The 17635-nt window shown below is 59.3% G+C and overlaps 3 protein-coding genes across 3 annotated transcripts; all 3 read left to right on the forward strand.

Annotated features, from left to right (window-relative positions):
• The first annotated feature begins 652 nt into the window (after positions 1–652).
• ADRB3 (adrenoceptor beta 3) lies at positions 653–4639 on the forward strand. Its single transcript, XM_075074621.1, has 3 exons — positions 653–2088; positions 3117–3184; positions 3613–4639. Exons 1-2 carry the CDS (start codon positions 794–796, stop codon positions 3154–3156), a joined length of 1335 nt encoding a protein of 444 aa, XP_074930722.1. The 5' UTR covers positions 653–793; the 3' UTR covers positions 3157–3184; positions 3613–4639.
• A 1860-nt stretch (positions 4640–6499) lies between these two features.
• LOC142048011 (nucleoplasmin-like) lies at positions 6500–7958 on the forward strand. Its single transcript, XM_075074485.1, has 5 exons — positions 6500–6620; positions 6849–6931; positions 7041–7160; positions 7427–7520; positions 7885–7958. Exons 1-5 carry the CDS (start codon positions 6560–6562, stop codon positions 7956–7958), a joined length of 432 nt encoding a protein of 143 aa, XP_074930586.1. The 5' UTR covers positions 6500–6559.
• A 5513-nt stretch (positions 7959–13471) lies between these two features.
• Positions 13472–16311, forward strand: LOC142048157 (prolactin-releasing peptide receptor-like). Its single transcript, XM_075074796.1, has 2 exons — positions 13472–13919; positions 15616–16311. The coding sequence occupies exons 1-2, from the start codon at positions 13507–13509 to the stop codon at positions 16247–16249; spliced, it is 1047 nt and encodes a 348-aa protein (XP_074930897.1). The 5' UTR covers positions 13472–13506; the 3' UTR covers positions 16250–16311.
• The last annotated feature ends 1324 nt before the right edge of the window (positions 16312–17635 follow it).

A 17635-nucleotide genomic window follows, 5' to 3' on the forward strand; every position in this document is an offset into this window, starting at 1 on the left:
GGGTCTCTGAAACACCAGCACCCACCCAGAAGTGGGAGGGGGAGCAGCAAAGGTCTGCCCGCTCTCCTCCATCAGCTGAGAAGGGGATTTGGGTAATAAATGCAGAATTTAAATAGTGACACTGTGATGCACTGAGTGTCATCTTTTGGAGCGGGGCTGTCACCTTGCCATCCTTCTGCTCGTGCTGGGGGGACAGGGGTGTCATTGTCCCCACCAGGGACAGCCTGTCCTGCCCAGGGAGAGCCAGAGCACGGTGAGGGGTGTATGGAGGGGGGGGGCACGTAGCAAAGTCCCGGCGTGCACGGTGGTAAGGGGCTTAGAGCAAGGGGTGCAGGGCGAGATGCTGAGGTGTGTGAAGAAGGACTGGAGCACACGGTGAGGGGTGCACAGAGAAGGACCGGGGCGCACGGTGAGGGGCTGGTGTGTGCACGGAGCGCAGGAAGGACGGATGGCGTGGGACAGGGACGCACGGTGATGGGCGCACCCTGGGGATGCCGGGGGGAGCGGGGCGGGCCGGGGGGTGCCCGGCCGCGGGGGAGGCGGTGCCGCAGCCCGCTCTTCTTTCATTGATCTCCGGAGCGGGGCAGCCCGGGGCCGCCCCCCGCCTTTAAAGGCTCCTCCTCCCAGCAGCGGCCCGGGGAGCGGCGCGGAGGGGAGCCCGGCCCCGCTGCAGCCCCGCCGGTCCGCCCCGAGGGCTGCTCCGGGCTCCGGCGGCTGCTCCGGGCTCCGGCGGCCGCGGGCAGCGCACGTCGGGGGTGCAGGACCCGGGTCGTCCCCCCCAAGCCCGGCCGAGATGACTCCCCTGCCCGCAGGCAACGGCAGCACTTGGGGGGCGGCAGCGCTGGGCAGCGGCAGCAACTGCAGCGGGACCACCAGCCTGAGCCGGCAGTGGGCGATGGGGGCCGCCCTGACCCTCACCGTGGTGGTCATCGTGGCTGGCAACTTGCTGGTGATCGTGGCCATCGCCAAGACGCCGCGGCTGCAGACCATGACCAACGTCTTCATCACCTCGCTGGCTTGCGCCGACCTTGTCATGGGCTTGCTGGTGGTGCCGCCGGGGGCCACCATCCTGCTGAGCGGCCACTGGCCCTACGGCACGATGGTGTGTGAGCTGTGGACGTCGCTGGACGTGCTGTGTGTCACAGCCAGCATCGAGACGCTGTGCGCAATCGCTGTGGATCGCTACCTCGCCATCACATCACCTCTGCAGTACGAGGCGCTAGTGACCAAGGGCAGGGCGTGGGCTGTGGTGTGCCTGGTGTGGGCCATCTCTGCCTTCATCTCCTTCCTGCCCATCATGAACCACTGGTGGCGGGACGGGGCGGATGAGCAGGCGGTGCGCTGCTACAATGACCCACGCTGCTGTGACTTTGTCACCAACATGACCTACGCCATCATCTCCTCCACCATCTCCTTCTACGTGCCCCTGCTCGTCATGATCTTCGTCTACGTCCGCGTCTTCGCTGTGGCCACGCGGCACGTCCAGCTCATTGGCAAGGACAAGGTGAGGTTTCTGCAGGAGCCCCCCAGCCCCAGCTCCAGGAGCAGCCGGCGGAGGCGGCCCTCCCGTCTGCTGGCCATCAAGGAGCACAAGGCACTTAAGACCCTGGGCATCATCATGGGCACCTTCACGCTCTGCTGGTTGCCCTTCTTTGTGGCCAACATCATCAAGGTCTTCTGCCGGCCGCTGGTGCCCGATCAGCTCTTTCTCTTCCTCAATTGGCTGGGCTACGTCAACTCAGCCTTCAACCCCATCATCTACTGCCGCAGCCCTGACTTCAGGAGTGCCTTCCGCAAGCTGCTCTGCTGCCCGCGCCGTGCTGACCGCCGGCTCCACGCTGTCTCACAGGACCTGCAGCACTGCCCCTGTGCCTTCAGCCCCCGGGGGGGCCCCTCGGAGGACAGCAAGGTGGCATCCCCTGGGCACCCTGGGGATGACAGCGAGGCTCGGGGCGGCAGCAGCAGCAACCACTGCAGCAGCCGGACAGAGGAGACCAGCCTGTCCCAGGGCAACGGCCACCGGCAGCGGCCTCATGGCGAGACCCGGCCGCAGGGCACCCAGACCACACTGTGCTCGCAGCTTGATGAGTAGGTACCCGCAGGTGCTTGCTCAGGGGGCTCTGGGGGACCAGCCCTTTGGGGTGCGATCGGGGGGATGTTGATGGCAGGGCCGTGGTCTGACAGCACAGCATGGAGCCGGAGGGCAGACAGACCCTGGAGCTGGAGGGCAGGCAGTGCCTGGGGTCCATGGGAGAGGCACAGCGGTGCAGGGCTGGGAACCGCTGCCCTCTGCCTTTAGGTTCCCCTAAAACCCTGGCCCCTCCACTGGGCTGAAAAACTGGGGTCCCAGCCCAGTCCCACCTTGTGCCTTCCTGGGGAACACCCCAGCCCTCCAGGACAGGGTCTGCTGTTCCTGGGTAAAGAAAATGCTGGTGGTGAATAGGGAAGTGAACAAGCTGAACACGAACGTGTCCCAAAGCCTGGGATTCCCCCCCTTCTCCCCCTGCTCCCACTTTCTGCTGTTAAAGAATGAAAATGCAGGGAGCCCCTCTGCTGTGAGGCAGCCAGGGGGCTGCTGTTGCCAGCCTGGGCTCTGCGGGTCGCTTTGCCCTCTGACAGAGTGTAATTCTGCAGAGGGAATTTATTTCATCACTCTGTGTCCCTCACTGCCGTCAGCCCTGCGGACAGAGGTGGGCTTCTTGGAGCCAGCCACCCCGTGCCAGGGCAGTGGGCTGGCAGGGGTGCCTGTGCTGTGGCTCTGCCCTCCCAGCCCACTGCCTGCACCCTTACATGGATTTACACCTCCTGCAAATTGCAGGGTGGGCTTTTCCCCCCTGAGTTTTTTATTAGTATGGCAAAATCTGAATTATTCTGATTACTGTGGATTTTAACCGGCTTTCTCTGGTCCAAAACTCCTCCTGGCACCTGAAGGCAGGAGAGGTTCCTGCCAGCGAGCGCAGGCAGAGCTGCTGTCGGCAGAGATGTGCAGAAAGAGGTGCCAGAAAGCGTTTCCTGGAGTCGCGTGTTTTGAGGAAGGATTCACCCGTCCTAGGAACATGGATGGTAAACCGTGGGAAATGTCTGGGCTCTTCACACACTGTGCTCTCCTGTTCAAGGTTTGCCGGCAGAGAGACGCCAGCGGGTCCTTCCATCTGACTGGGAGCAGCCGAGAGCTGGGAAGAGAGTGAGTGTGCTTCCCCCTCGGCCAGCCCTGCAGTGGGGTCGGGGCGATCATCCCTCACGGCATCTCCTCTGTCCGCTTTGGCCGCTGCCTTCCCTGGGGGAGCGCAGCCTTTGGCCAACCCACGTGCAGCTGCCCGCTTTTGGGCACGTGAGCCTGGCATCAGCCCGGCCATCTGCTGACACCTCCCTGCCTGCCCCGGGATGCTTTAACCCCCGTCGGGGTGGCTGCCCCTGCTGCGTTGGCTTACAGGCTGCTGGAGCTCCAGACCTTGCGCATGGTGCTTTTTGCCCGGCTCCAGTCCTAGATCCCTCTCCACGCACGCTGCTCCCCTTGGGCAGTTGCTTTGGGTCCCTGTCCCTGGCGCTACGCAGCTGCAAGGGCTGAGCCCAGTGGGTGATGCTGCATCACATCCCACCCTCTTCTTGCAGGGCGGGGTGTTGCAAAGGGGACAGAGGAGCAGTGCTGGGGACCACGGCGCTGGAAGGACCCTCCAGTGCAGGCACCGACCCAGAGAAGAGAGGGGCTCTTCCTCGGGAGCACTTGCAGTCACAGCAGGGCCTGAGGAGCTGGCTCGTCTGTGCAGTTGGTGCTGGAGGGCTGGAGGCAGCTGGGAAAAAGCTCCCAAGCAGCTCACCAAGAGGCAGCACAGGCTCGGAGATGTGCCTTTCCCCATGCAGATGGGGGACGAGCTCCCCGGGGGTGCTTTTTGGTGCAGCTGGCATTGGGATGCAGTGGCCAGTGGCTCTCTCACAAAGGACCCCGTCGTCCTGGGCTGGGTTTCAGACAGCCCATCAGGAAGGGGAGAAGAGACTCCTGCAGGCACAAGCCCTTTCCAGGATCTCCGCTCCATCCCTGCCCCAGCTGCTGCATTCCCAGGGCTGGGTGCAATCCTGGGAGCTGCAGTGATACCTTTAGCAAAGGAAAAGCACAGGGGAGCGAGGGGTGCTCTGAGCAGGGGGGACTGGGCAAAAAATGTGAATTATACTCTTGTCAAATCTCCTGTTTCTCCCTCTCCATTCGGGGCAGATGTCTGTGTTTCCCTGCCATTCAGGAATCGGGGGGTTGTTTAGATGAAGCTGGAGGAGCAGCAGTGGGGTCAGATGGGAGAGTGTTGTAGAAGGGAGGTTTTCATCCCAGGGCCCCTGCACGCTGGTCTGGGTACGTGGGGCAGTGGGTGAGGGCAGGGAGGTGATTTGCTCTATCTTCAAAACCAGCTTGGGCTGCCAGCGTGGTGGGAAGCGGGACAGGGCCAGTCCAGCTCCTCTGCACACCCTGCGGTGCGAGCAGGGTTCAGGGTGCGTGCACAGGCGGGCGCTCGTGTTTGTGGCTGTGCCCACACTAGGCTGCTGCACAGCGGCTTTTGGGGATGATTTAAATGTGTCGCGGTGATTGTAGAGTTTTTGTCCTGTTTTGTCTCCCCCCGCCCTCTGCGTGAAATAAACCTTTGAAACTCTGTGAAGCCTTTGAATCTGTGCTGAGCAGAGGGGTGTTTCTTCCACGTTCCCTTCCCAAGGGGCTGCCCGTGGCTCGGGGGTACGTCCCCTTCCCAGGCTCCTGGGGATATGGCTGGCAGGGACCGGCTGAGCGGGCAGGCAGGGAAAAGCTGTGCTATAGGTGTGCCACCGTGCCAGCCCCCAGCCCTGTCACATCTCCCTGCACCTCGAAAGGGCAGGCAGAGCCAGGCGCTGCCGGGGGTCCCAGCAGGCAGGGGTGTCCCTCCCCAGGGCTAGGCACAGCACCCACCAGCCCTGTGCCTTGCAGGGAGCTTTGTACACCCCCAGCCGGGGAATGCACCAGAAAGTAGGCACCTCCATCCCACCATAAAAGAGGAGTTTTTTTTACCAGGGTGAATATTTGCTTAGGAGAGGCAGAGAGCCCTCTGCTGGGATGATGCCCGGAGCACCCCACGCACCTGCAGGCCCCCGAGCTGCCCCGGCCATCCTGTCCCTCCCCGGGAGCCTGCACAGAGGTGCCCAGTGCCACCTCCTGGTACTGGGGAAGCCCCAGCTCCCACATGGAACCTGTGGGGTCCAGCTGCAGCCCCAGGGACCGGGGTGCTGAGTTTCTCCCCTGCTGGGATCCTCCCTTGGCACGTTTTAATACCCAGCAAGGATGAAATCACTAAATAAAGAGAAAAATGCAGCTCTAGGTGCCCATTTCCATTTTAGAGCTTCAGACATCAGTTTGGTGGCTCTGATGGCTCTTGGGGGTCTGGTCTCTGATCCCTGCACCTGACCCCAAGCACAAACAGGTCCTGCGTGTCCCCCAGCCCTGCCACAGCCTCATCGTCCCCAGGGTACCCTAAGTGACATGCCAAGGGGATGCAGTCCAACACCAGTCCAGGAGCTGCTCTTTAGCCCCCCAAGAGCCACCGTGTTAATGAATAACTTCCCAAACCACAGGGAAGCCCCAGGCAGGGGCTGAAAGGGGGGCTGTCCCAGGGAATGGGGGACCCCAGCTCTCTGCGTGTCCTGCTCACAGGGCTGGCATCCTTGCCTGCAATCAAGCTAAAGCTCGTTCAAGTAGATCTGTTTCTGCCTTCAAGCTTAATGGTTTGCTGTATGTCCTCCTGGGGGGTGTGTGGTGATGAGGGGGTGGTGGGTGCATTGGTGCCAGCTGGGGGGAGCCACCTGCCCTCCTGAAGCACCTGCGCTGCATTCCCAAACTGCACCTCCCTCGAGGGTCCCCCTTTTCTTTATTAGCAGCAGGCACTAGGTGTTGGTGTTCCTGCCTGTCTTGGTGCTGCTCTCCCTGGCTGGGTAAGGGTTGCTGGGCAGTGTGTGGGGAGGGATGTGTCCTGCAGCCCCTTGGGGCTGCTGCTGTGTGTGGGGCAGGGGGCAGCTCCCTCTGACACCCTAGTCTCTGTGCTGCTGGATTAAATACTGATGCTGGCAAAGCCCTTGGTGCCCATGTGGCATTTGGAGGCCTGCAAGTGTGCTCTCTGTATTAAATGCTTCCCTGAGCTGCTCTGATTAGCTGAATTTGCTCTGTGCTGAGGAGGTGCACCGACTGCCCTGAGCTGCCTCTGCTTGCGGAGCTCCCCTGCTGCAGAAAGGCTGCTTGTCCTCTTAGAGCTGGCTTTGGCTGTAAATGCCTTTAACTGGTTTTTCCTTTCCCCAGGGGATGCATAAGTGCCTAGGTGGTTTTATTCTTCACTTAGCAATGCTATCCTGCCCAGGGGAGGCTGGTCCAGCCACTGTCCTGGTGCAAGCTGTCTGCATGCTGCTGTCCTGGCTCTGGGCTCTTGGGGCTGGATAGTTTGTTCTCAGTCCTACTAAGTCGTGTTTCTGCTGCAGAGCAACTGAACACTGTTTTCTCTGGTGTTTGTTCCACAGGAGCTGGTTCCTGCTGCCAGTGTCGGATCCCCTGTGGAGGATGAACAGCTCTTCTCCCTTCTCCAGGTTGCTGTCAGAGAGGCCCGTTGCTGCCCTGTGGGGTACGGAGCTGCACACCCCGGGCTGGCTTGGTGGGACCTGGTGGCAGGAGTGAGCGAGGGGACAGTGGCTGTGTCCTGTGGGCAGCTGGGGTGGGTTTGCATGGGGTGTGTTTCACCGTTTCTTGTGGTGTGTGCACCCAGCAAAGCCTCCCCTTTGCTTTTGGCTTGCCCGAGGCTTGCACAGGGGGAGCAGCATTTGCGTGCACAGTTGATGCTGTGTCCCTGCAGGATGCCAGCTGGACATGGGCACCCGGACCTGCATGGTGATGGAGGACAACGACTTCTTGGAGCACCTGGTCCTGCTGAAAACGGTGAGATCTGAGATTTGCCGAAGAGCCCATTGGAGTGAGCCTGTGCCCCAGCAGTGGGGCTTGCTGATGGCCAGGCTCTGTGCCATGGGGGCTCTGCTTGGCTCTTCAGATCTGCCTGGGGGCTGAGGCCAGGGATGAGCTGCACGTGGTGGCTGTTGATTCCAAAAACACCTATGGAGACCACAAGCCGGTGCCCATCGCGGCGCTGCGGACCTCAGTCCTCCCTATGGTAAGGGCAGCCAAATGCCTGGTGTGCAGCCCCCAGCCATGGGGCAATAACCTCACCCTGGGGGCCTGGTTTCTACTGAGCCATGGTCGAGGTTCTGGGCAATGCTGGGGGCTCCTTCCCGCTCTGGCTGTGACCATCTGACTGCCTGCAAACCCCTCCCTGGTGCAGAGGAGTTGCTTGCCCTGTGGCAGTGTTGCAGGGATTAATGTGGGCTGCTGCCCACCTGGGCTGGCCTTGGCGCGGCTCTGAGCTCCAACTCTTTGCAGATCAGCCTCAGAGGTCTGGAGTTGGTTCCTCCTGTCACCTTCGTGCTCAAGTGTGGAGCTGGACCGGTCTATCTCAGCGGGCAACACGTCACCCGTGAGTGCGCTGGGCTGCAGGGCCAGGGCGAGTGCGTGGGCTGGGGGCTGCACGGGGGATGCTCCTGGCTCCCGTGGTGGCTTTAGTGGCAGCTGTTGCCCTCAGCAGGGCTGCTTCTGCCCAGGGACGGAGGGATTGCTAGTCTGTGGTGGGGATTAGTGCTGGTCTGCATTTGTGGGATGGATCTGGTGGTCTGTGCCGGCTCTCGGCTCTGCTTTTGCTGCCACTGGGTGGGATGGTGTCCGTGTGCCCGTTCCCAGCATGGGCTGGGATTGCTGGCTGTGTTTGCAGCTGGGGGGTTTTGCCTCCCCTCAGTGGGTGAGGGCCACCCCTCTCACTGGAGCCCGGCATCTCCTCTTATCAGTGGAAGATGATGCCCATGAGGAAGAGCTCTCAGAGGAAGACATAGGTGATGAGGATGATCCTAGAGCTTCATAGAATAGCTGCAGCTTGGAGAAGACTTTGCGGCTCTTGGAGTGGAGCTGGTGTGATGGTGGGGATGCCCTGCGCCAGGATGATCCTTGAATGGGGGACACAAACTGTCTGGGCTTTGGATATCGCCCCTTGTCTCCTCTCCCTGCCCTCTCCATTCCTACTGTGCTCCCAGAAATGCCCTATTTTCCTCTTTCTTTCATTGTAATAACAATGGGAAAGTGCAAATACCCTGGAGTTAGTCTGGACTGTGCTCTGGTGCTCCCGTGCCAGCCTGCTCTCGCCTGCTGTCCTGTCCCCGCTGCCTCAGGCACCTCCTTGCCTCCTCCCGGGAAAAGTTATTTCACATGTGCAATTGCTGTGATGCTGTGGGCCGTGGTGCTAGCCCGTGGGTCTGGGGGGGCTGGGGATCCCAGCGAGCAGCCCCTGGGGAGCTGTGGGCTGCTGCCAGGACAGGGGGCTCAGGGGCTGTCCCAGCCCCAGCGTGGCTGCACCGTGCTTTGACTCGGGGCTTGTGTGTCTGCATAAGCTCAGCCACCCCGTATTGGGGAGGACACGGTGTTCTGATGCCGAGGTGCTTGTGTCTCCCCCATGCAGCTCTGGCACCAATTATCCTGCGTGATTCCTTCTAATGGTCCTTTTGTTCCGGCAGGAATCACTCTGACCACGTCCTGTTGATCCAAACAGGGAAAAGTTGTGTTGCCGTCTTCATGGCAGCCCAGGAAACGCAGCCAAAAGCTGCCCAGAACAAGCAGCCACCGAAATAATATAATTAAAACTCCCAATTGTAAAAATTGCCCAAATCCATTATATGCATGATATTAGCTGGCAGCGAGGTTGACTTTAAAGAGGAACCCTGAATCTAATCTGCAGATGGGGTGGGCTGGGAAGGGAGCACATAGGTCTTTTTTTTTTTTTTTTTTTTTTTCCCCCATTTATAATAAAAAAAAGCCACAGAGATGAGCTGATCGGCGCATGGAGGGAAGATTGCTGTCGTCACGCTGTAATGGCTTGGGAGAGGCCAGAGGTGGGCCTGGGTGAAACCAGCTGCCAGCCCTGATGGGCTGCAGCCTGGCAGCACGTCGGCCCCCAGCGTGGGCTGTGCCTGGTCCTGTGGACAGGATCGCAGGGTGGTCGCACGCAGCCTTCGCCCCAGGAAGGGGTTTCTTGGGCATCACCTTCCGGAAGGCAAGTGAGCACCCTGAGCCTCTTCTCTATGCGTGGGTTTGAGATGTGCGCTGGGACGAGGAGCAGAGAGCCAGCGCTGTGCACGGCCCCGAGCTCTGGAGGTGAGAGAGGGGGGAGAGGAGGGGACGAGCACAACTATAACGATCAATTAATTCATCCGGCTTGCTTTTGCCCTTGCTCCCAGCCTATAACGCTGCATGTGCTACTTCTGGAGAGAGGGTCAGAGCCACAACCCTTGCATTTCTCATGGCAACAGGTGAGTCTGGCTTGTTTTCCCCACCGGGATCAGCTCCGGGACCTGTCTCTGGTTGTAGCTGGTCAGCATGACAATGCATTGCCTGGGAGGTGAGGGCTCTCCCTTGCACCCTGCTGCCAGGGCTGCTCAGGTTGAAGGTGTCTTGCAGGGGCCAGAGCATTCTGCGTGAGCCTGGGGGCAATGCAACCCCCCCCACTGCCTCTCCCAGAGATGCTCTGAAGGTGCTGGGCACAGGCAGGGGTGCCAGCCACCGAGGAGCAGGAATAAAGGCTGATGAATTCATTGCTCCTAATTCCTCAGGCGGGAATGAAACGTGCTGTTAATTGGAAAGCTTGTGAATGCTGGCCACTCAGCACGATCCAGCAGCTGCATTAAGACATCTCACTGAGTGCAGATTAAGCCCTATAAAGAAATCTAGGATGAAAAGAAACATAAAGCGGATTAAGGTCAGTGCCAGTGAATTTGCACAGTGGCCTCTTCAACTCCCAGTGCGTGTCAGGGGAGTGCCCGGCAGCGAAGAGCACAAGCAGCTGCCGATGTGCCGGTGCCTTCCCAAGAGCGGCGGGGGCCTGGCACCAAGGCACCCCCCGGCTGCCCCCAGCGTGTGAGGACTAACTCCTGGGTGCTTGCTGGTGGGTGCACGGGGACAGAGCTGTCACCCCGCGCAAGCCCTTTGCTGGAGCCTGGTCTGCAGGATGGCATGCACAGCCATGGCTGCAAATGCAGCGTGGGACCCTGGACAGTCGTGCTCCACGGGTGGAGCCAGTGTAGCCCTGGCAGCGGGAAGGATGGGTGCTTGGGGAGATGCTCTGCCCCCCTTCCCGCAGCCCCTGGCAGCGGTGCGTTCGCCCTGTCCTGCATCCTGCACAGCAGCATCTCCTAGAGGGCTTTGACATAACCATGGCAACTGCCAGGCAATTAATAGATGAGTCTCAATGTTGTGGAGACAAAACAGGCACAAACACAGCGTGTGGGGCGTGGGGCTGCACGCCTGCCCAGCTGGGTGTGGAGGCCCCCAGCGCAGGATGCGGCCCCTGGGTGCGGTGTGTGCAGCTGGTGCTGTGTCCATCCAGCTGGCATCGAAATGGGCTCAGCTTCCCCCATGGCAAGAAAACCCCTGCTGCAAGGGTGGCATGCGGCAGCCAGCATCCCCTGGGCAGGACGGGGCTCTGCAGGTACTGGGCATGAAGAGGCAGCCCCGAGCTCCTCGTAGCGTTCGTACGCAGGATGGATGCCAGCCTGTGACACAGCAGCAGGACTGTCAGTTGAGTGGCTGGTGGCTTAAAGACTTTCTCTGGGGAATAACTCAGAAGAGTTTTGGCAGAGAAGAGGGTGGTGAGAATGATATTTTAATACAGAAGATGCTCCTGTTAGGCTAGAAGCTACTTCAGGGACTTCTATTAGGCTGACTTGTTCCCTGGGGAGTTTATGGGCTTTGCACAGGGCGATGGGCATGACTTGTCCTGGGCTCAGCAAGAAGACAGTGCTCGATGCTCAGCCCCGAGCGCTCGCAGCATGGCAGGGCTGGGAGCTGGTCTGGGATGGCTTTGCTGGGTACCCGGTGCTGTGCAGCTCCAGCTGTGTGTGTGTCCTCCAGATGTTCACACTCACACCCTAAAGCCCAGGGGAGCTGTAGGAGATCCCCTAGGGAGCGAGGGCTCGCCCCAGGCTTTGCCTGTGCAGAAATGTTTGTGCCTTCCCCTGCACAGGGGTGGTCCCCCACCTCCACCCGGCACAAGTCACAGCCTTTCCTGCCCTTCTGCACAAACACCCGATTAATAAATGCAGGAATGCCCGTTTATTTTGTGCATAAGTGGCCAATTATTTAATGCATGAGCACCCCATCAGTTCACCCATGAGTACCCAACTAAATGAATGAGGGTTTAAATAGTGCAAACCTGGGCACCCAGTATGTGCACGTGGCACCCTATTACTGTCCTTGGGTGCCTGGTTGGTGTGGGTGTGTGCCCAGCTAGCTCTGGTATGAACCCCCACTATCTCAGGACAGGGGAGGTGTTTCCCGAAATACCTTTTAATTATTTACACCTTCTGCTGTCTCAATACCCTTTCCCAGGATGAGAAGCTTGTGTTGATTGTAATAAAATAAGTCAAACTTCCCCCAGCTGAGGTTGTTTTGACCTGGTCTCCCCACCTCATCCAAAGGGCATGGGGGGCTGGATCCGGCCCCCCTCTGGGAGCAGGGGCAGCCGCAGCCTGCAGATGGGGTGCACAGCCAAGCCGCCTGCCTGGGCAGAGCCGGATCAAATCCACTGCAGTCTCACCACACGCTGGCAGTTGGTGAGAGGGGTACTGGGGGGGTCCTGCTCCCCTCTGCGTCCCCAGGGCAGCCCCCGCACAGACGCCTGCCCAGTCCAAGCAAAGGCAGCTGCCTTTAAACGCTGCTGGGCAGCACAACTTAATTCTTTGCTGCAAATGCTTCCTTTAGAAAAGTGGCCCTTAGTTTGAGGACTCATGTGGGGCTGAGGCTGTATCTCAGGAGGAGGCTTCTGCACGCACAAGTTTATTTACAGGGGATTTTTACCTGCTGATGCTCAGCTGGCAAAATCCCTCCCCGAGCAGAACAAGGAGCAGCACGGGGCTGGCTGTGGGGGGAGGTGGTTGGCCAGCTTTGGATTCAGCAGCAAATATTTGATAAGAAGTACTTCATTCTGAAATGCCTCTCCTGTCACCGAGTGCATCCTTTGAGGTGGGGTGCCTTGCAAACGCGTGGGGTGAAGCAGGCAGGGTGCATGGAAGTTGATCTAAAAACCTAGTTAATATGAATTTGGACTGTGGAGCTTTTGGGGGGCTGCTGAGACACATTACAAAACTGTGGCTGGGTGCAGCTCTTCATTGGGTTCCCCTGAGGACCTCTAAAGTCTGCTGGCTGGGTTTTGGTCTTACTAGACCATGTTCATGAGGGCTAAAGGGTGAAATAACAGCTGGTACAGAGAGAAATGAACAGGGTGGCAAGTCCTGTCCTGGGAAAGAGTGGAAGATAATATATGGAAATAGCCCAGGAAATTGAAGATGGTCTGTAGTGGGTGGTGAGATGATTCAGTGGGCAGGAGAAAGGCAGGGGATGTGGGAGCAGCCCAGGAGAGAGGGCTGCAGGGCTGCACCAGGCAGGGGGTCCTGGGGGTCTGGCAGGGAGCACTGTCTTCTGCGGATGGCAAAGGTGCTGCCTGTGCTCCCCCGCGGCCGGCTGCCGGCGAGGGGCTCCTGGCAGGACCCTGCTGCCCATGGGAGGCAGCTCCGGGTGGGCAGGGACTTGTCTGCCAGGACTGATCTAATTTTTGCACCTGAATTTACTCCTTGGCCCCCGTCCCATTACCTTTGCAGCTGATTACACAAAAACATTGCTTTTGGTAGGACTGTGCCAGGGTCTATGAAAATACTTCGGCTGAGCCCCTGGATTGGAGCAGCAGCGAAACCCAGGCTGGCTGCTGCCAGACTTAGCATTTGAGGAGAGCCTGGTTAATCTCGTTAGGGGGATGGTTGAGTGGGGTGCAGGCGCATGGGGCTTTGAGGCAGTTTAAAAGGAGCAGAGCATCTTTATTCATTTATCCATTAATGTCCTTTGTTATTTCCAGAAACATTAGGAGCTATTTTCTGGCTCAGCTGCCGCTTCCCTTTTCCTTCTGCCAGCAGCTGCCCCTCTGTGCCAGCTGGGCTGGGGCAGAGGCAGGATTGCTGTAAACGCTTCGTTTAAAGGGGTGTTGATGAGGCCAGATTTCGGTAAGTGCTTCCCCTGAGCCCACAGTCAGTCCCGCTGCTTTTCTCCTTCTCCTCTTCCCCCCGAAGCCATAACTGCTGCTGAGCCCAGGGCTGTCTGTCCTTCCTGACGCAGGGCTGCTCACCAATATCAGCCCTTTCCTGAGCCTGATTTTCCATTTCCCTCCACAGGAGCCTGCAGGACGAAGCCGCTGTCCCAAGGAGCCTCGCTGGGTGTGGGGCAGGGTCCCACACAGCTGCAGGGGAGGACAGCCACGGCAAAGCTGTGACGAGGAGCAAGATGCGCCCCATGGACAGCTGAAACCTGCGACCGACGGATTTTTGGGGTGCCGAGGCTGGCCGAAACGAGGGACTTCTCAAGTCTCAGCCTCATCCATGGAGCCCGATGGGGACAGGGACGTGATCAACGCCACTGTCTACGAGCTCGCCCTGCAGAACCGCTCCAACACCAGTGTGCAGTTCATCGGGGTGCAGCTCATCCAGTCCTTCAAACCCCTCATCATCCCCTGCTACACCCTGGTTGTCCTCGTCGGCGTCTTTGGCAACTACCTGCTCCTCTACGTCATCTGCAAGACCAAGAAGATGCACAACGTCACCAACTTCTTCATCGGGAACCTAGCATTCTCCGACATGCTGATGTGTGCCACATGCGTGCCCTTCACCCTGGCCTATGCCTTCAACCCCCAGGGCTGGGTTTTTGGGAAGTTTTTGTGCTACTTTGTCTTCCTGATGCAGCCCATGACGGTCTATGTCTCCGTCTTCACGCTCACAGCCATCGCGGTTGACAGGTAAGTGCTGGAAGGGTGGATGGCTCGGGGGTCCGGGTCTGTCCTCCTCCGGTCCCCCTGAGGCTGCTGCTTGCTCGGCTCAGGGTGTTACATGCCAAACACTCAAAATTTGAAAAAGAAAAATCCAGGGGAATCTTTGCAGTCTCTCTGTGGGCTTTTCTTTAGCATCAGGACTCGGCCTTGGGCGGAGGAAGCGTAGTGGGGGTGTTCGGCTGGCTGCTGTTTTGCGTCGGGAAGTGATGTTGTGCGGTTTCATGCCTGCCTGTATGAAGCCATCTCTACCAGAATCCAGACCTCCCGCGGCCAGCTCTGCGCTGCCGGCAGGCACAGCTCTTCTACAAGGCTCTTGGAGTTTGCACCCAGTTCTTCATACTTTGCTGGATAAATTTGCACCCAAATCACGCTGAGTTTTGGCCCCTGAGTGGAGAGCACTTGAACCTCCCTGAGTGCACCTGAGCAGGGGCTGACGGTGGGGGGGTGGTGTTTTAAAAACCGTGTTTCCATAGAGATTCTCCTCTCATAAAAGGTGCTGCAAACCCCGCGGGGATGGGTGTGATGACGGCAGTGCCTACGGCAGGGCGGGAGTGCCTCTTGTGCCTCTCACGCTGGTTCGTCTCTGTCCCTGGGGGACAGCAGAGCAGGACCATGACGAGAAGGGCCAAATAAAAGGGAAGATTTGAGTGGAATAGCTGAGAAAGCCTGGACTGCTGGCAGAGCCATGCTCCCCTTGCCATGGGCTTGAGATGTCCCCAGGAGCGCTACCGTTGTTCCTTTGCTCTTCAGCAAAGCCCCTTTTTTGGGGTGAAACTGATTTGCTTATGTTTCTCCTGCTAAAGAGGCAGCCACCAAGTTGTACTGTCCTCAGCGCATTCATAAAACGTCATTGGGATTTATCCCAAATGGATGATTTCAGCCCAAATCCTCCAGCTCTGACGGAGGGGAGCACACAGCCACGCCGGCTCTGCCGGTCTCGGACTTCAGTGTGAGCCCTCAAGCAAAGCATGTGCCGAAGAGCTGTTGGTGCTTTTCTCTGCATGGGCAACCGCGCTGCGTGTTGCACTACCAGACACTGCAATGTGAAACGCTGCAATACAAATCGTTGCGATAGCGAACGCTGCGATACGAAGCAGCCACCAGCACGGGCTGTCGCAGGGGGCAGAGCATTCAGTGTGTGAAGGAGCTGCATAAAATCAAATTACAGGCTCTGAAGATCCCTTGCTGGGAGCTCGCTTAGGGCAAGCCTTTGATCGTAAGATGAGGCAGCGTGGAGAGGAGTGGAAGATGTTCAAGGAAGGAGGAAGTAAAAGAGGAATTGCCAGCTTTTATTGTTATTCACTCAGTGCTGCCTGTGGTCCTCAAGGCAGGTTCAGAGACAGGCTGTGGGAGGGATGCTCCACGCCTAGCCCCGCTGGGCACCCCGCTTTGCAAAACAGCAAAGGGGACCTGGTGCTTCCTTGGGCTCCATGGCAGAGCAAGGGGACATGGTCATCGTCCCTGTCCCCAGCCAGCCCTCTCCCAGCAGCTGGTGGGGCTCTGCCTCCCGCAGCCCCTCGTGCCGGCCCTTCTGCCTTCGTTAAGTGTCTGGGAAGTGCCATGGGGGTGGCCATGGTGGCTGTGGGTTTCCCGGGCTGCCAGGGGGCTTGGGCTGCTGGGGGGATGCTCTGGGGCTCAGGCTCCCCCATTTTTCTCCCCGCAGGTACTATGCCACCGTGCACCCCCTGAAGAAGCGCATCTCGGTTACCAGCTGCATCTCTGTGGTGGGGGGCATCTGGCTGCTCTCCTGCGGGCTGGTGGCCCCCGCCATCGCCCACACGTACCACGTGGAGTTTCAGCAGGAGGGCTTCGCCATCTGCGAGGAGTTCTGGATGGAGAAGGAGACTCAGCGCCTGGCCTACGCCTACGGCACCCTGATCGTCACCTACATCCTGCCCCTCTCTGCCGTTTCCCTCTCCTACATCTGCATCTCGGTGAAGCTGAGGAACCGCGTTGTGCCCGGCCACCCCACGCAGAGCCAAGCCGAGTTCGACCGCCTGAGGAAGAGGAAGATCTTCCGCCTCATTGTGCTGGTGGTGGCAGCCTTCGGGGTCTGCTGGCTCCCCATCCACGTCTTCAACATCATCCGGGACATCGACATCAACCTCATCAACAAGCACTACTTCCTCCTCATCCAACTGCTCTGCCACTGGTTTGCCATGAGCTCCTCCTGCTGCAACCCCTTCCTCTACGCCTGGCTGCACGACCGCTTCCGTGGGGAGCTCCGGAAGATGTTCACCTGTAAGAGGAAGATCATCCCTTCCAAGAACTGTGGGGCTGCTGGCGGCGTGCTCTGAGGCTGGGGTCCCACTCCCCAGACCCTCCGCGGCCGTGCACTTTGTCCCGTGCATGGCAGAGCTTTCCCCGCTGCCGGAGGGTCAGGGATGCCTGTCCTGCCTGTGGAACCGGAGGCAAATGTGGCCCTTCTGCCTGCCCAGGGGTTTGCAGCACTCGCTGCAGCATCTTTCCCTATGCCTGCCCTGCATTGGGGTGCTCGGCTCTGCTCCCTTCCTGCCCTGAGCTCCCTTTGCCTCCAGGACAGCAGCCAGCACGACCAAAAATGCATTTGCTACAGCTCTTCCCTGCAACATTGCCACAGCTGTCACCAGCTGCGCATCCATGACCCCACCAGCCCCAGCAAAGCCCATCCCTCCTGTGAGGGTCCAAAAGGTGAACCTGCACCTCCGCGGGGGGCACAGGCTACACCCACACGGGGCTGCCCTCTCCCCTCCTGGCTGCAGGCAGTCCCCCAGGGCAGCGTGCATGGCCCAAGGGCTGTCCCCGGGGCTGGCTGCTCCCTGCATGTGCTGCTCTGTGGGTCACCCTGAGATGCTGCGGTCCGATGGGCTGCTGTAGCCTCATTCCGAGGCTGTCAGGCTTCGGAGGGGGGGACCAGAGCATTGCCAGCATTGCTGTGTGCAGGGCGGATGCTCCCGGGGAGCAGGAGGTGGGATGGGGGAGCAAAGCTCCTGAGGACGCAGTGCTCAGCCCCGTGGGAGGGGCAGCAGGCTGCATGCTTCGCTTCAGCGCCTTGCGGCATCATAATTCTAAATTAATGAAGGAAATGGGCCTGCGGGGGTGCGAGGAAGGGGTGAAAAGCCTTCTGCTGGCGTGATGGCTGTAAGTAGCTGCCTGTTTCATTAAATGAATCACACGGCTTTCATCACATTGGGTGTTGGAAATGGCATTTCTCCTGCGAGTTTATTTTTGGAGAAGCGCCGGTACTTTTCCTGCAGCCTCCGAGTGGGCAAGGGGACAGAGCTGGCGCCAGGACAGGTCAGCCGGCTCAGCCCTGCACCCGCCTGCACGCACACCGCTCACCCTACAGCCCCTGGACTGCACCCCCCCACACGCCTGTACCCCTGGACATGCACAGGCACCTGTGTGTCCCCCAAAACATGTGCACACACTGCCCTGTGCAGACACGGACAGCCCTGCACATGCACAAACCCACACGCCCCTGTACACACACACCCACGGCTGTACACACACCCACGGCTGTACACCCAGCTGTATACACACATACCCCTGTATGCACACGTACACAAACCTGCACACCCAGCTGTACACAGAGCTGTGTGCACACAGCTGTACACAGCTGTACACACCCACACAGCTCTACACACCCCTACCTGTACACACTCAGCTGTATACACCCACACCTGTACACAGAGCTGTACACA

Source organism: Phalacrocorax aristotelis, chromosome 24 (genome assembly GCF_949628215.1).
Source record: "Phalacrocorax aristotelis chromosome 24, bGulAri2.1, whole genome shotgun sequence".
Taxonomy (NCBI): Eukaryota; Metazoa; Chordata; class Aves; order Suliformes; family Phalacrocoracidae; genus Phalacrocorax; species Phalacrocorax aristotelis.

What these genes read in the sequence shown, in the direction of transcription:
- LOC142048157 (XM_075074796.1), top strand. Translation starts at nt 13,507, where the DNA reads ATGGAGCCCGATGGGGACAGGGACGTGATCAACGCCACTGTCTACGAG. An exon ending in ACAGCCATCGCGGTTGACAG is followed by an intron (nt 13,920 to 15,615) that starts GTAAGTGCTGGA and finishes TTCTCCCCGCAG; the next exon opens with GTACTATGCCACCGTGCACC.
- ADRB3 (XM_075074621.1), top strand. Translation starts at nt 794, where the DNA reads ATGACTCCCCTGCCCGCAGGCAACGGCAGCACTTGGGGGGCGGCAGCG. An exon ending in CTGTGCTCGCAGCTTGATGA is followed by an intron (nt 2,089 to 3,116) that starts GTAGGTACCCGC and finishes CTCCTGTTCAAG; the next exon opens with GTTTGCCGGCAGAGAGACGC.
- LOC142048011 (XM_075074485.1), top strand. Translation starts at nt 6,560, where the DNA reads ATGAACAGCTCTTCTCCCTTCTCCAGGTTGCTGTCAGAGAGGCCCGTT. An exon ending in GCCCGTTGCTGCCCTGTGGG is followed by an intron (nt 6,621 to 6,848) that starts GTACGGAGCTGC and finishes GTGTCCCTGCAG; the next exon opens with GATGCCAGCTGGACATGGGC. An exon ending in GGACCTCAGTCCTCCCTATG is followed by an intron (nt 7,161 to 7,426) that starts GTAAGGGCAGCC and finishes AACTCTTTGCAG; the next exon opens with ATCAGCCTCAGAGGTCTGGA.